Raw genomic sequence first — 16,132 nt, forward strand, 5'->3', positions numbered from 1 at the left:
CTTTATGGGTATATTCACTTGAGAATATTGTAGCATTGTTTATAAGTTCAAAGAGTCCTTGTGTGAAAATGACGTATATTAATTATTTTACCTAATATAACCATGTTTGCTGATCGTCGAGAATTTAAGAACAAGTGAACAAAAATTAAATCTCACTACAAGCTCGTATTCATTAATGTCTTGTAGTGATTTCCAAAGAACATAAGTGTTATTAAACTCCTTGAAGGATGTGTGGCAACCAGTCCAATGATGCATGTAGTCAATAAATTAATCTTAAAGCAAAGGTTATAACTTATATATATGTATGTAAGGAGCTTTTTCAAGTTTTATGCACGGGACAAAAATACTTTAGCTAGTGTCCATGATTCCCGTAAGGCTTCATTGAAGGTACTACGAACCCTCGCACACGTAGCATGACACTTTTGAGTCTCCAGTGTAAAGAACGGAAGGATATATGTACATATATGTTCATATATTGTTTCTCGATTACCAATATTATTCGAGGGAAATAGGCCATGTATGCTTCTATCTATGAGAAGTTCAAAGCGTATGCTTGCTTGTATGTAAAGATAATACACATATATGCTTGGTCAAATGGACTTCTAATCATATGATAATCAAGATTTAAATAGATGACTTTACTCAAAAATGATTTCTCCAAATCTTGGACATCAACCCCCACAAAACAACTATGTGTGTCGTCCCAACAATTATGTGGCCAATTCATTTGTTTTTCTTGATCATTTGTGCTATTTGACCAAAGAAGACATATCAACTTCCTAATTAAAGAGTAATTAGTATTTGGACTTGGTACATGATCTTTACTTAAGGCATAAGTAACTTTGGATAGGCAAACAAAGGTAGTTTTGCAAATAAGCCAACATATCTTTTAAGATTCTCCGACATATTTTGGTGATTTTCCATATGGTCAATAATACATGTACAAGTTTAAGCAAAAGTAAGAATAATGTAAGTTCAAATAGGATGGATGGATACATACTGACAATAATGATGATCCTATGACAAATGAAGACATTGACAAAGTTAACCAATGGAATTTTTTGGAAGAGTCATATAGAAGAAGAGCAATTGAGAGAATTTGAGACTATACACAAATGTTTCAATAAGGCATTATTTTGTTTCATGGAACATGCGTGACATTTTCGGACACCGTGCTAAAGTAGGGCCACATATTTGATCATGTGCCCCTTCTTTATTTATAGGCTCACACTTCACTACATGAATTAAAAACTCATTCAAGTTGTTTACACTACGCAAAGCAAAAATTATGGTGCATGAGGAAATGAAGTTGACAATCCAAGTTTTCGAAACAAGCGCGATATGTGGTTTAAATGATCATATCATCCACTGAGAAAGTTATCATTTTATGCATTATAACAAAGCTTTGGAATGCATGATGAAGCTCCACTTTTAACTAAACATTATATCATATCATAAGTTATAACATATACATATATCATTATATGTATGCATGTTTAAGCAACATCTTCTTCTTCTTCTTTTCCAAAATGAAGCTACTTTCCCATTAGTTAGGAAGGATTATTACAAAGAGAATGTACAAGGAGGCTTATACATAGATCGGGGAATCTCCCTCCGATCAAGTTCAAGAAAATGAGACTAGTTACATCGCCTTTCAGACTGACTACTTAATGTAAGTACTATAGCTAAAAACAATGCCCTTCAGTGTTAAGCAACATCTTTTAATACAAATGTTCACCATGTAGACGCATTTCGAATGGTTTGTGTGTTTTTGTCAATAGATCCACATACATAAAACCCTAGATGAAAATAATCCCCTATAGATTCAATAATGAATCCAAATGCTTATAAAAATGAGAGATACCATACGTGCTCACTGCTCAGTGAGATTATGGAACTCAATTGTAATGAGGATCATCCTCACTATTGACTCACCACCTTGGAAATTTTCATTTAAGTATGGTTTGATGTAGGGGAGGGGGAAATTATGCAAACATTGAATCCACAATATACATTCGTATTTGTGTAACTTTTTAAAATTTTGAAATTATGCTTGGCCTGTAAAACTGTAAAAAAATAAATTGAAGAGAATTTTGTTAAAGCAAGAAGACAAATTGAAATTTTCAAGTTCTGGTTGACGATTATTTTGTCGACATGAGATTGTGTAAGGGATGGAGAATATTTCGTTGAACCACGAGTCAAGACACATGAGTTTTTACCTAGATAAGAGGGGGGGCTAGCCTAGGGAATGTTCACACTAGTTGTGTGCAAAAATGATTCATAAAACTGCGACCAAAAGGATACTTTGATACCAATATTGTAGGCATCTTATGTTATGTATGCACTTTACTTGTGTCAAGCTCGTAGCCAAAAATCAAGCGTTTATTCTTTGACTGACTATGAAACTATGCCTACTAGTGCCTTATGATTTAAAAATCTATATTTTTGTTTCTTTGTAAACATTTGAAGTTATTGTGTATGTATCTCAAGTTTAGATGGATTTAAAGAGAAAACAAAAAAATTCCTAGGAAATATGTTATGTTTTGTATGGAGATGGTTTAAGGAGCAAGACTTACCGCCAACTAATCAAGGCTTAGCTTAGAAGGTGGTGCCAAATTAAATGCATTTTGTTTAACCATTCTAAAGTGCTACAGTTTGAGGAAAGATCTAGAAGGCTTGAGTTGTATCGAGTTATATATTGAGTTGCTCACATGTTAAGCCTAACAGTGAGTAGCAAAAGGTATGGTGAAAACTTGAAATTTTGGGGTTAAACAGAATAATGTATTGACGTACATACATATGACTAGGGGTTTCCAATCATAACATATTGGTCCTTTGGTGTGTGAAACAATGTAAGTCATGTGCTTCTGTGTGGTTTTACTATGCATGTCACTAACTACTAAAACAATTGAAGTCATTCTTTTAATGGAAATCAAACATACATTCCTATCGATATAAAGGTGTGTGTAAAAAGTCATCGATAACCGAAGTAAAAAAAAGGGAAAGAGAGAGTGTATTAAAACAAGAATGAACATTAAAGGCGTGAAATTAAGGGTCGAGAAAACTGGTAAGCGAAATAAGAAACGCCCATTTTAATAGTATCAATATGGAAGTACCCTTACTAGTTTCCAAAATGATGGAAAGCATGTTTTTGGGTCAATAAAACTAGGATTTTATGATTTCGCAAAAGAGAGAGAATTGATGTAGATGATATATTATTCTCCTTGGGGACCAATAACATGACCTTGGGGGTGAGAGAGAGAGAGAGAGAGAGAGACCCCGAGGTTTACTAAAGTGTCAACTTACCTCCTAAAAATCTACTCGCAATGCCCGCCAACAAGTAGCATCCATCAAAAGATGTAGTATCATGCGCTTCATATACATTCACATGTGGAACACTTCACCTAATGTGGCATATGAACTGTAATGAGAGGATCAGAATGTGGTTGGTTGAAGACCATGATGGGATTCAAGAGTCGGCACGATGCCTGAACAAAAAACAAATGTTCACATGTTTTTGGCAAGAGGATTCATGTTTGCTAGGGAGTTTGAACAATCAAGCAAGAATTGGTTTGCTAGTTACAAAGCGGTGTGCGAGTCTCTCTTGTTCTCTTCCTTGAGTCTCTCTTGTTCTCTTCCTCTGGAAGCAGAGAGTGAACTTACGATCATTTTTTTAACATGGGGTGGGGGCAAGAGAGCAGTTAGTCCATGGTAAAAGAAGGCAATTGTAGATCTTAATTTTCAGGATGGAGGGCATTGGGAGAGGAGAGGGATGTGCATGCACAAGAGAGGTACGTTGTAGCATCTAGAGGCGAAGGTGGTGGGGGTGTGGGGACAAGCACGATGGTGGTGAGACAATGACAAAGAGACAGATAAAGACATGGAGATAGAGATAGACATAGTGAGTATGTTGTAAAGTAGAATTCTTTTGCCATTGGTGAAGGAGAGGTTTGTTTGTACACACACATACACAATCACTCACTCACTCACTCATTGATAGAGAGAGAGAGGGAGAGCTCGTGACTTTTGTCTATAACTAAAATTGAGGGAGTAGTGATGGTACTACTACTACTACATACACATACACATACACATACACATACACATACACATACACATACACATACACATACACATGCACATACACATACACATACACATGCACATGCACATGCACATGCACACATTTGCTACATACAACATACATCCACATGTATGATGTGTACTACATAATATGGTAGTGATGTGACTCTTGTTCCTCCTCTCCTCTTCTTTAGCTTGCTTGCTTCCCATTCAAGCATCAATCTCAAACTTCCACACACACACATGCACATAAACTAAAGGGTGGGTTCCATCTATAGACCCCACACCCCCCACCCCCAAAAGAAACCCAATCAACACACATAACAAGCAACTCTACTATAGTAGTTAATATCATGTATTGCATTGCATTGTGTACATAAGAGTATGTATGTAAGAGTGAGACTTCCTTCTCCTTCCTTCTCTCCCTCTTCTTATCCCCAACTCCATCTCCTTCACTTATTTGGTTTTCTTCTTAGTCTTCAGCTATAATAAACACACACAACACAACACAAACACAAACACATAAATCCATCTCTCCCACCCTTTCCTCCTCCTACTAACTCCACCTCCAAAAGACAATGCTCAATCTCCTCTCTCTCATTAGTGCTCTCCTTCATCACCATAACCACCATCACCATCACCATCAATTCCTTCTTCTTCTTCTTCTTCTTCTTCTTCTTGGCATAGCTCTTCTCCCGGAATGCGGTGCGCGGCTCCTTCTCGATGATGGTACACACGAGAGCATGCCATGGGGTGGCGCGAGGTCCGTTCCTCGGCCAATCCCGTCCTTCGACCGTGATTCGGCGCCCGTCCCTCTCCCCGAGTTCCCCACCCTCGGCCCACCCATGGTTTGGTCATTCCCTGCACCTCCCCTGCCTTCTTCTCCTTCTCCTCCATTACATCACATTGTTCCCATCTATCCTGGCATCAAGCATCCATCTCCTCCTCCTCCTCGGCTATCGCCATCGGAAAGGCGGCATCGGAAAAAACACTGCTCATACAACAACCCCCCTCCTCCTCCTTCTACTTCCCCTCCTCCAATTATCAGTGTTGTTGCAGCTGAGCCTGTAACTTACCCTGGCTACACCATAGAAGCTCCAGAGAGTGCTCCTCAACCAGTTGCTGGAGGCCCTGTTCCCCCTTCTTCTTCTTAACATTTAACTTATACCATCACCATCATCACCATCATCATCATCATCATCACCATCACCCATCACCCATCACTCCAAGTCCCTTCATCATCAGCATACATCCCTCTAGCACCACACTTTTCTTTGTTGTCTCCCAATTCTTTCCAGAGCTTCTGTTGTTCTGACATAACCAAGAGAAAATTTAAAAGGCATATGTTTCTAAATTTGGGGTTCATCACCATCACCATCACCATCATCCATCATTCATCATGATGCAAGGAGGGAGAGAGCCATCACATTGTGTGGCATTTGTGTAAAGTGGTGTGAAACCAAATCGCGGTCACATCGATTCCTATATTCGTTAGCATCATCGAAGTCTCGCTCCGCTCTCATTTCTTTCGCCCCCTCCCTTCCAAGCTCCGACACTTCGGGGTGTCGATCATTAGGTTGTTGGGCTCTAGCCCGGGATCGGATCTAATTCTGTTTGATTCTAATGTGTACATGCTCCACACCAAGCCAAGCCAAACAAAGTCGGGTGTCGATCGATCGTAGATTGTTGGGCTCTAGCCCGGTCGGATGTAATTCTATGATTCTAATGTGTATGCGCCCGCACACCAAACCTAGCCAGGGCCGGAACTTGATTTGTGGCCCTAGGACACCTTCTCTACACATTAGGAAACCTTCTCAACAATTTACTTGTTTTGCATCATTTGCTTTGCCATGCATGTTGGACGACATGCTCGACATACTTGGCTGGGTTTCGAAAGGAATTTTAGGAGAAAGTTTTTTTGTTTTTGTTTTTTATGTCTTTGTGTGTCTCTCATCCCCCATTTGTAAGTACTTTGCGCCCGACAAGCTTGTGAAAATCATTTGGTCGGGGTTTCGGTGAATGAGGGCACACCTTCATTTTCAAACAAATGTGGTTCGAAGCTAGTGTCCTAGCTCTAGCTTGGACATCTCAATTAGAGTCTCTACTTTATGATGTAAATGCTCCAACTTCTTGGACATATTGATTTGTAGTGATTGGTTGTAGTGCAAAATTCCAATTCTTTGGAGGGCTATCTTCTTCTTTTTGTGGTGTCAACCTTACCATTTTAGATGGAGAATTCAAATGAACGATGTGAGTAGTGTGACAATGGATATTTTTGTCGGCCGAACAAGGCCATAGATTCTTTGATTATGAAAAAAAATGGTGAGAGCATTTGATGAACATGATTACTTTTGTGAAGCATCAATGTGGACATGTCTTTTCTTAATCTTCTTGACTAGTTCTTTTGTGTTGCTAAGGTAGGGATTATCGTCGTAACAAAGTGAAATATCTGAATCCCAATGAGATGCAACAATCATAACATTCAAGTATTCCGCACATCCCAGGAGAGAGAATTGGTTAACAATAAATAATGTTATACTCCTTGGCCTTTTTACATGGGCAATTGATGGTCATGCCTTTGGGGCTCTGATTCAATCACATGTTTTCCATGGTTGTCTTTCTAGGGAAACCACCAACTATCATGTCATGGAATTCTATCAAACTACTCGTCGTGAATTTTCTTTTTATGGAACTGCATGATTGACTACGGTGTTTGCGTGCACCATAGCGTTTATTATATTACCCATGGTTTCTTCCACATCCATGTTTGTATTCTTAATGTCCAAAACATGCAGGCAGTCAGAACAAAACACGTTAGCTTGTTGCGATTAACTTTTCATGATGCAAGTGATTTTCAAAGGTCCATTAAAATTACTTTTTGGTGGACCAAAACCATTCAATTTTCAAAAGTCTACACTTCATATTGATTCAATTTGAAATTTGGAAAATGAATAAGGACAAAATTTAGTCCTATACGGGGTTTCCTAGAGTTACATTTTTATGCACAATCCATGTCAGTAACATGTAGACAAAATATATAAATCATCACATTGTAAGTGTAGACACAATGTCTAGTAACTATGGATTCACATCTAGTGCTTATGAACATATGATAAAGCAGAAATAAAGCATTCACAATACACTAAAAAGGTTGAGGTTATTAGTGGGACATTGTTCGACTTGTGCCATATGAGGGATTGATGTTGTAGAAAAGGTCATCATAAGTTGCTAGAAATCACATCGACCATCTACACCAAACTTTATATAGATCTATGTCAAACCAATTGCATGTAATAGGCACACATTGAATCAATACATATTCTATGTATTGAAAGAATAGCCCTACTTGGCCCCTTCTATCACTTGAATCCCCATTATAGCAAGTCTAGGACACATAGATATGTTGTGAGCATCCATAACACATTCTCCTTATACGATTTGGTAGAATATATCATTTTGACACAATCCTAGAGATGATGTTTGTTGGATTGAATATCTTCATTGTAAAATGTGTGAACACTAGGTAATCTAGTTTGAAAAGTGTTGTCGCAACTAGATAGATGCCAATGATTAGAAATGGTTCCATGGGTAGGTTTAGGGTTTCCTTGGTTTAGTGATTTTAAAATTAAGGTTGCTTCAATAAATGTTGCCTATAGTCGATAATTATTGCGATGCTTTGATGCCCCTCTTTCCTAACTTGCTGAAATAGAAGCTATGAAGTGATTTTATGTGCTTATTTATTCTATAAGTGTTTGACTATTGCCATAGGTGAAGATAGGTACTACCATCTGACATATTTCCTTGAAGAATGCATTTCAATAGTTCGCTCCACAAGCAAAGGCCAAAGGATTGGGGGGAATGTAACAATTTGGCGCATTCATATGAGATAATGATTTCAGGGATAGATTGTGTGTTGGTTTATCTAGTATCTACCTCGATGTCATGGATTTAGTTGAAGGTGAACAGATCATGTTAGTCCGGGATATTGAGTTCTTGAAGACGTATTGATACTTTTCATTCGGCTCGTAATACGAGAGGTAGTTTTGAAGATCCCTCAAACCCAGAGTTGTAAAAACATAAAGTTTTTGCTCTTCATGGTGACAATGTTTTATAGTTTTCAATTCCAAAAAATATAGCATTAAATCTTCATAACCATCACATGAAACATTTGGCAACTAAGATTTTATATGATGCTTACATTGTTTGGCAACTACATTGAACAATGGGTTTATATTGCCATGTTAAAGGCAATAGGAGTTGCAACTTTCAACTATGGAAACCCGTGGGCCGTAACTATGAAAAGAGGGAATTCCTTAAACATTGATTCGTTTACTGGGGTTTTCACGTACTAGTTAGACAAACAGTAAACTTGTTATTTTTTATGCATTACTATCATAAAGCTATAATATTTGTGGGGTAAGTATCAATCAAACTATTTTTAAGATCGAATTTATTTGGTTTCATTGTCAATACAAGCAACAATTTAATGTACATTGTGTCTAACTTTGAAGCTAATACAATGACATCACTCCATAAAATCATTTTCCTTATCAAAATACTTCATTTACAAAAAGTAGTGAATATTGTTTACATCATTTTTAATTTAACAATTAGTATATATAATCCATTGTTACCATAGGATACACAAGTCATTAACACGAGAGCTTGTGGGTAAGTGTCGATAAGAAGTGCTAGGAGATCCTTATTGTTACGATGTCATTGCACTATCAACAACCATAAATGATAACGTAAGAGTCAAGACTACCACTAGATAGTTTTCTCACACATTGACAATTTAAATTTTAGACCACCTCATCCAAAAGTATACCAAAACCCAAAGTTTTAGCTTCCTTTCTAGGACGTAAATAGTTAAATACCCTTGTATTTTTCTTTATTTGTGCGAAAGCTTGACGTTTTCATCATTTCCCCGAATGCCCTTCCTCTCAAGAAATTACATGTTATATTTGAGCAATTACATGGTCAAAGTGTTCCCTTTCTCTCACTTATATTGGCTTTTTAGACACTTATGTTTGGTCCATTTGTACTCCTTTCCTCATTTATGGGGTTTGACCGTGGGTACTTCGGAAAATAACGGAAACATAAAGGGCATTCAAAGAAACAAAGAGAAACCTATTCTATATATAGCTCTAATTTTACCACACTTTTTTAAGTGAGAAATAATTTATCAAGTTATTCAAATTCATCAAGAACTCACTTGAAAATTTGAGCATGACTAAAACTACATGAACAAGTAATTCTCATGCATGTTAGACATATCAATGTGAAGATAAAATAAAAAGATCAATTGTAGCCTTACTTTACCTATCATTGCTTATAATTGGATGTTGATCTCCATTTAGGTGTCCTTAAAAATATTTCACGATGCTTGAAGTATATACATTGAAAGGAGCTTGGAGGATACATTAGGTTCGCACATGTGAAATTATTTTACTATAAGTAGACAACTAGAATATGTATATACTAGACGCAATAACTACATGTCAATGGAGGAAAGAGCATAATGTAAATACCTAATTTAAATGGTGTAATCATTAATAGACATACCCTTATGTTGGATGTCATTCAACTCTTCTCAAAATTGAAATTTGGGGGCGGTTGCGTTAAAAGGTAAAGATCTCTTTTCGATTTTTTGTGCTTAATTCAACATTTGTGTTGTGTACATAGGAAATCATATGATTGTCAATACACAATATTAGGCAATTCATCATATGGCATTCCTCTTTTTTCTCTTTGGTATAATCAAAGCTTTTTGGATCCTACACCTTTACCAAATCACAGTCGATGTAGCCTTGATATCCTTGTCATGTTGTATTGCTAACTTGTGAAGTTGGATCTATCGGGCTTCTCATTTGGGAGTGAGGTATCCATTTGCATTATCGCTAGAAGTATGTGAAATTTACCTAACATCTTGGTGAACTCAATGTGAATGGGGCATCAAGAAGAGATGGAGGAATCAAGACAAACAAATTGGAGTTCTTGTAGATGGCATATGATATTGGAGAGGGAGAGCAAACTAGTGAGTTCATTATTTCCGTTTGTGTGGCAATCTTTCAAGAAGTTTTTAAAGGGAAACTTCCTAGTGGCACAAAATTATTTGAGGCCATGAAAATGGTGAAAACAATAAAATAAAACCTAGAGTATGCTTGAATCCATTACATGCATATTGTAGAAGAAGGTTTGGATTCATTCACACAACTGATGTTGAAAGGTGAGGAACCCAATGCCAAAAGAGGTCAATAGATTACATAGCTACCAAAATATAAGAAGAACATAAAAAAGTGGAGAAGAAAACCCAAATCAAACAAAGCCCAAGTTCTACTAAATCAAAGATTCTCTAAATTTTCTCTTGAATTCTACCACCTCCTCCCTTTGATACTTGATTCTCTCTTTGGACAAAAAACTCTATGATTCCACCATAACACACAAATCCACAATTTACTTTGACACTACCACCAAGCATCTAGACAATCATCATCATGGACTTCAACGCTAACATTCGGTACCAACCTAGATCATAGCAAGGCAAGACCAATACTTTGTCTTTCCACTCAGAATTCAAGCTTCAAGCAAGGAGTGAGGATTGTGGCCAATTGCCTCATACATAAATCAATCTTGAGTAGTTCAACTTATTTGTAACCTAGCTGCTACTCATAAATATGAGAAAGTACCAAATAACATAGATTCTTGGGCCTTGGCAAAGTCGATCTCTAATGCACCTTGAGAAAACTTGAACAAACTCCTTTGAAAACAAGTATCGCTTATGAAATTATCTGACCTATTGACATTAACTTGAGATCCTAAAGGGGTATTCGAAAGTACCTTTAACCAGCCATATGAGCTCTATCTATAACCACCCATGGGGATCTCTTTCAAAGGATTTCATCACCAACCTACCATGTTGATGGAGGAGAAAGAGTTTGTATTTATAGTCATAAACCACTTCACCCCAAGACGCCCATATCCTATCATGTTCAAAGCCGACCTCAGAGGAACAAAACTACAACCATCCAACTGAAACAATTCCATGGTCTTCTCGAGGTGAAATCACTTCGGATTGGGGACACCAGGCTGTGGCACACTTCAAGAACAGGTTGTTCGAGCATATCAACACCTTGGAAAAGCTATGCCTGCCCATGCCTTGTGCAAGCGCTCAAGTGGTTATAGCAAGGGTTCGCGTGTTTCGACCCGAGGAGGCATCATTCAGAGTTTCTGCTCTCGGGTCTGAATCGAGCTCGGACATCCTTGCAAGTCAAAGTGAGGCCTTTCAGAGGAGGATTGCTGCCCATTTCCCAGGAGCGATAGATACGGGCATGTGCAAAACGTATAGCTTAGCCAAGGGCATCCGGACAAAACTCCGGTTTCTCTCTTGGACATGGACATGACATGGATATGGTGATGGAACCCACACATGAATGAATGAATGAAACAGAGAAGTTGAGAACAGGATTAGATATTTTTCCACTGGTTTTTATTGAGGGCCTGTGATGATGAATGGATATGGAAGGGGGCCAGGGACTGAGAACCACAGGCATGGCAATGAAGCTGAGCAAAATCACCAGTAAATGATGAACAACAGATATGGCAATGATCCTTAGGTATGCACTCCCTCCTCCCCTTCACAGCCTGACTCTTGAATCCCATGAACCCAGCTCAGGTCCACCCAAAAAGCTCAAGCAGAGAAGGTCTTCAGGGCTGCTCCGTGAACGGATCCCCGAGAAAAGCGCCGTAGAACAAGAATTCCAGACTCGGAGGTCTAAGCATACGTTGAAGCTCTTAAAAGATGCAGTGAATCTCCTCGACGGGCAGAATCTCGAGATCGATACCGAAACTCTCGCGGTTCTCATCAAGAGCTGTACAAATGCAGATTCTCTCCCTGCTGGTCAGTTTGTTCATCAACATATACTTACAAATGGCTACGAAGGAGACACTTATCTATGCAATTTCCTCATGGAAATGTATGGTAAATGTGGTGATATTGAAGAAGCTCGGTTCATATTCGACGAATGCATCTATGAGCCAAATGTGTTCTCATGGACCATTATCATTTCAGCCTATATTCATCACAGGAAATTTGATGAAGCTCGGAACCTTTTCCGAGAAATGCAAGTAAATGGTGTGAAACCAAACACGTTTACTTTTAGTACGATTCTCGCGACATGTTTGAATCCAGCCCATGGCGAAGACGGCGAACAAATCCATGCAGATGCAATCCTTAATGGGCTTGATGTTGATGTTGTCGTAGGAACATCTCTGATCAATATGTATGGGAAATGCAAGACTAAAGAAGATGCTTTATTTGTCTTTGAAAAGATACAACATCGAGATCCTGCAGCATGGAATGCTATTATATCAGTTCATGCCCAACACGGAGATAGTGAGAAAACCCTTATGTTGTTTCAACACATGAGGGAGAATCGTGTCAAACCGAATGCCATCACATTTTCAAGTGTCCTTGGGGCATGTAATAATCCTAACTATTTAGTGCATGGTGAAGCTATCCATGCCAAAATAGTGGGTAAAGGTTTCTTCTCTGACACTGTCATTCAAAATGCTCTAATAGATATGTATGGGAAATGTGGTTGTGTTGTTAATGCGCGGTCAGTATTCGAGAAAATGCAATCTCGGAATGTTGTTTCGTGGACATCTATCATTGGGGTTCATGTGCAGCATCCTCGACAAGCTCTTCAGCTTTACAAACAAATGCTCTCAGACCGTTTACAACCGAATGAATTCACATTTCTTTCTGTTCTTGCCGCTTGTGGCAATCTCAAATCTTTAGAAGAAGGCCAACTTGTCCATACGTTAATTATTGAGAACGGACTTTGCTCTAATGTAGCAGTAGCAACTTCCTTAATTAGCATGTATGGGAAATGTATGGAAGTGGACAGTGCGAGATGGGTTTTCGATGATATGAACAGACGGGACTTAGTGTTATGGAATGCTATGATTGCTGTATATGCACAACATGGGCTTGGTAAAGATGCTCTTGATGCTTTCCATCGAATGCAAAAAGAATGTGAGAAACCAGATACGATTACATTTACAAGTATCTTCAATGCATGTAGTCGCTCAGGTCTCGTTGAAGAAGCTTGTCATATTTACAGATCGATGGAGAAAGACTATAACATACTTCCATCCATAGAACACTATGGGTGTATGGTTGACCTTTTTGGACGGTCTGCTTTAATGGAGGAGGCAGAGGATTGTATTGATACAATGCCGCTCATTCCAAATGTGGTTATATGGGACACTTTTGTAAATGCTTGCAGAGCTGAATGTGATAAAAAACAGATGCAACTTACTTGAAGCTGTCTACACAAATTTAAATGGATCTACGATCTCATGCAAGTACACTGAAATGTGTTGCCTTCTGATGAAAATAGCTTTCCAATTGTGAGATGAATGCAGCTCAACTTTGAATCTTGATCGAGATCTCCAATTGTTAGATGACTTGCGCAAGTGCTCTAATGTGTTGCTTTCCAATTGTCAGATGGATTGCTTCATGTTGCTTGCTAATGCTATAAGTGCAGTTTGCTTCAATGAAAATGTGTGCTTACATCCAACATATGCTCCAGATTTGAGCTGTTACTGACATGGCTTATACACTCATCTCGTCACCGCATGTGATAGGAAAGTGTACAAAAATGTAAAGGAAGAGACACACAAAGAACTTGCCAAAATTTCATTCTAGAATGATAGCTGATCTTTTAGTTCTAGCCAATTAATCATCAGTAAGTCTATATTGAGATGTTTGATCATCCATGTCAGGTTAAGCCTGTGAATGATTTCCATAACACTCCTAGACTGATTGATGTATTCTGTTGTGGCTCCAACAAACTTGTGCACCAGAATGTATATGTTGATGACATGAATATTTCCTCACAACACTGCCTACCTAAGGTATTTGACATTGCCTTGTTGACATTTTTGTAGATTCCTCCAAAAAATATTCTAATAAAACCAGCACAGAACTGTGTACTTCGGCATTTGATTTAAATTTCCTTCCCGACGTTAAAAACTTTAGAGAAAGAGAAAAACAAACTTTGTAAATTTTATTATTTGATATTGAGTAAGGTAATAATTGAATATTAATACAATGCAAACACACAGACATCGTGGAGCTCCCTGATTCTTCTTGACAATCGCCATCCTTGGGTATATTTCTCAATCTAGATCCTTGAGAGTCTTATCCGTGTTTAAATGGCAGTCCTTTCGGTCTACACAGATTTTTAGTGTGAAATCATCGCTCTGGTTTTCAATCAAGTTCATGATGATCATGATCCGATGTTTGCTGCGTTTGACCTTATCTATGGGGCTTACTTTCTAGCTGAGTATTAGAAACTCGATACGTCGGAGAGGTTTCAGAGTTTGAGACATGGCTGAGTATTAGAAACAGATTTTTCCCAGGAGAAGATATCGGGCTTCCGCTTCCACAACTCCATGACTCCATCATGCGTACCAATGGGCATCGAGGCTTAAAGTGCTAGTTTTGGAGAGATGTTAATGCTGTGTTACCTTTTCTGGATTGATTCTGTCATGAGCTACCTCCTCTCCAAATTCAATCCAAGAATGAGATTTCAAAAGATCAATCCAAGAATTCAGATTTCTAAAGAATCCAATGACAAATTGCATGAATACAGAGGTTTCTGTTGCAAAGCAGTTTATTTTTTTTGTTTTTGTTTGGGGATTTGTCCGGACAAGTGTGAACACAAGAAGAGAGGAGAAGTAAACCCTAATCTGGTAAAAGCTTTTAAAGCGATGGCCTACAGTACCGAGAGAGAGCAGTATGCTTCTGTTCCTCTGAGCACTGTGATGACTTGATTTGTTGATGAACGATACTCTGATGATGAAGAGTATCTGTGAAATCCTAACAATCCTCCTACTCATACTGAGTGCTCCATTTCACTTTTGCCTGGACCTGATCGACCATTTCAGTACATAGTTTACCTTAGTCTCTAGTTTCCATTGCTACAAATCCACTGGTTATGAAGCTCTGCAGGCTTGTGTGTACAACTCTATGATTCTTGCTTCGTAGAATGTTGAATGGACAGCCTGCTACAGGGAATACTGTTATGTATGGGCAAGATCCGGCGAACCGATCGAACTTCTGTTCACTTTCCTTACCGGTTTTTGCATACTTCACTGCCCTACATTCCCTCTTTGCGACATGTTTTGGAGGACATTTTGTTTTCCTTCTCTCTGCTTTCTCTGCGTTTTGTTTTCTTTGATTATGTGTCTAATGATGATAATGGAGGTAAATCAAGCAATGGTTTTCCTTTATTTTCGCCGATCAGATTATCCATGTCGTTGGTTCCATGCGCCTCGAGCAGGAATCGACAGGTGCATGATCATGAGACGTGATGAGGGAAGGAATTAAGTAGATGTGGTATTCTGCTAGTATTTCATGATTAACCGAGTGATTTCAGCTGAGCAGGCCGGTGATCTGGAAAAGTTTGGGAGAGCCAATCTAGTGTCTACACCATGAAAAGATTCATCTCTCCACAGAACAAAATCGAAACAGTATTTAAAAAGCCTTTTGGGGTGAACTCAAGAGTCTTAGACATGTACATCTTTCGCAAACTCAGAATCTGAGGAACATATATATGCATATGAATGCCAAAAATCTATGCAGGCCATGGTTAAGCTTAGAGTTAGAACCAGTGGATCAGCTAAATATGCTTTCGTATACGTGGAGGCGGATGTGACTATAATTAGTCAACACCCTACACCTTTAAACCCTAGAGCGTTGCCTGTAACTAGGCAACACCGGAGAATTTGATTCCTGAATCATCGTTTGCCACCATTAAACATTACCTGAGACTTTGATCTCTGAATGATAGCCGTTGTGACTACTATCAAACAACTCTTTGTCCACAATTAGACATTACCTGAGATATAGATCAAATAGTACCTGAGACTTCGACCCCAAACTCATTGATGCCTTAATCAAACAGCTTCTTTGTCTATAAGCATCACACTTGAAGCTAAACGTCGAAATCTAAATCAATACTGCAACCATCTTGCAAAT

General features: G+C 38.4%; 1 protein-coding gene across 1 annotated transcript; it reads left to right on the plus strand.

Moving 5' to 3' along the window:
- Positions 1 to 11,537: 11,537 nt before the first annotated feature.
- LOC147853251 (putative pentatricopeptide repeat-containing protein At3g47840) lies at positions 11,538 to 14,090 on the plus strand. Its single transcript, XM_087333483.1, has one exon. The coding sequence runs from the start codon at positions 11,683 to 11,685 to the stop codon at positions 13,408 to 13,410; it is 1,728 nt and encodes a 575-aa protein (XP_087189609.1). The 5' UTR covers positions 11,538 to 11,682; the 3' UTR covers positions 13,411 to 14,090.
- The last annotated feature ends 2,042 nt before the right edge of the window (positions 14,091 to 16,132 follow it).

The sequence above is a fragment of the Azolla caroliniana genome, unplaced genomic scaffold (assembly GCF_043228905.1).
Source record: "Azolla caroliniana isolate FFs.n. ecotype wild unplaced genomic scaffold, voAzoCaro1.0.p SCAF_17, whole genome shotgun sequence".
In the NCBI taxonomy this organism is placed as follows: domain Eukaryota; kingdom Viridiplantae; phylum Streptophyta; class Polypodiopsida; order Salviniales; family Salviniaceae; genus Azolla; species Azolla caroliniana.

What these genes read in the sequence shown, in the direction of transcription:
- LOC147853251 (XM_087333483.1), top strand. Translation starts at nt 11,683, where the DNA reads ATGGCAATGATCCTTAGGTATGCACTCCCTCCTCCCCTTCACAGCCTG.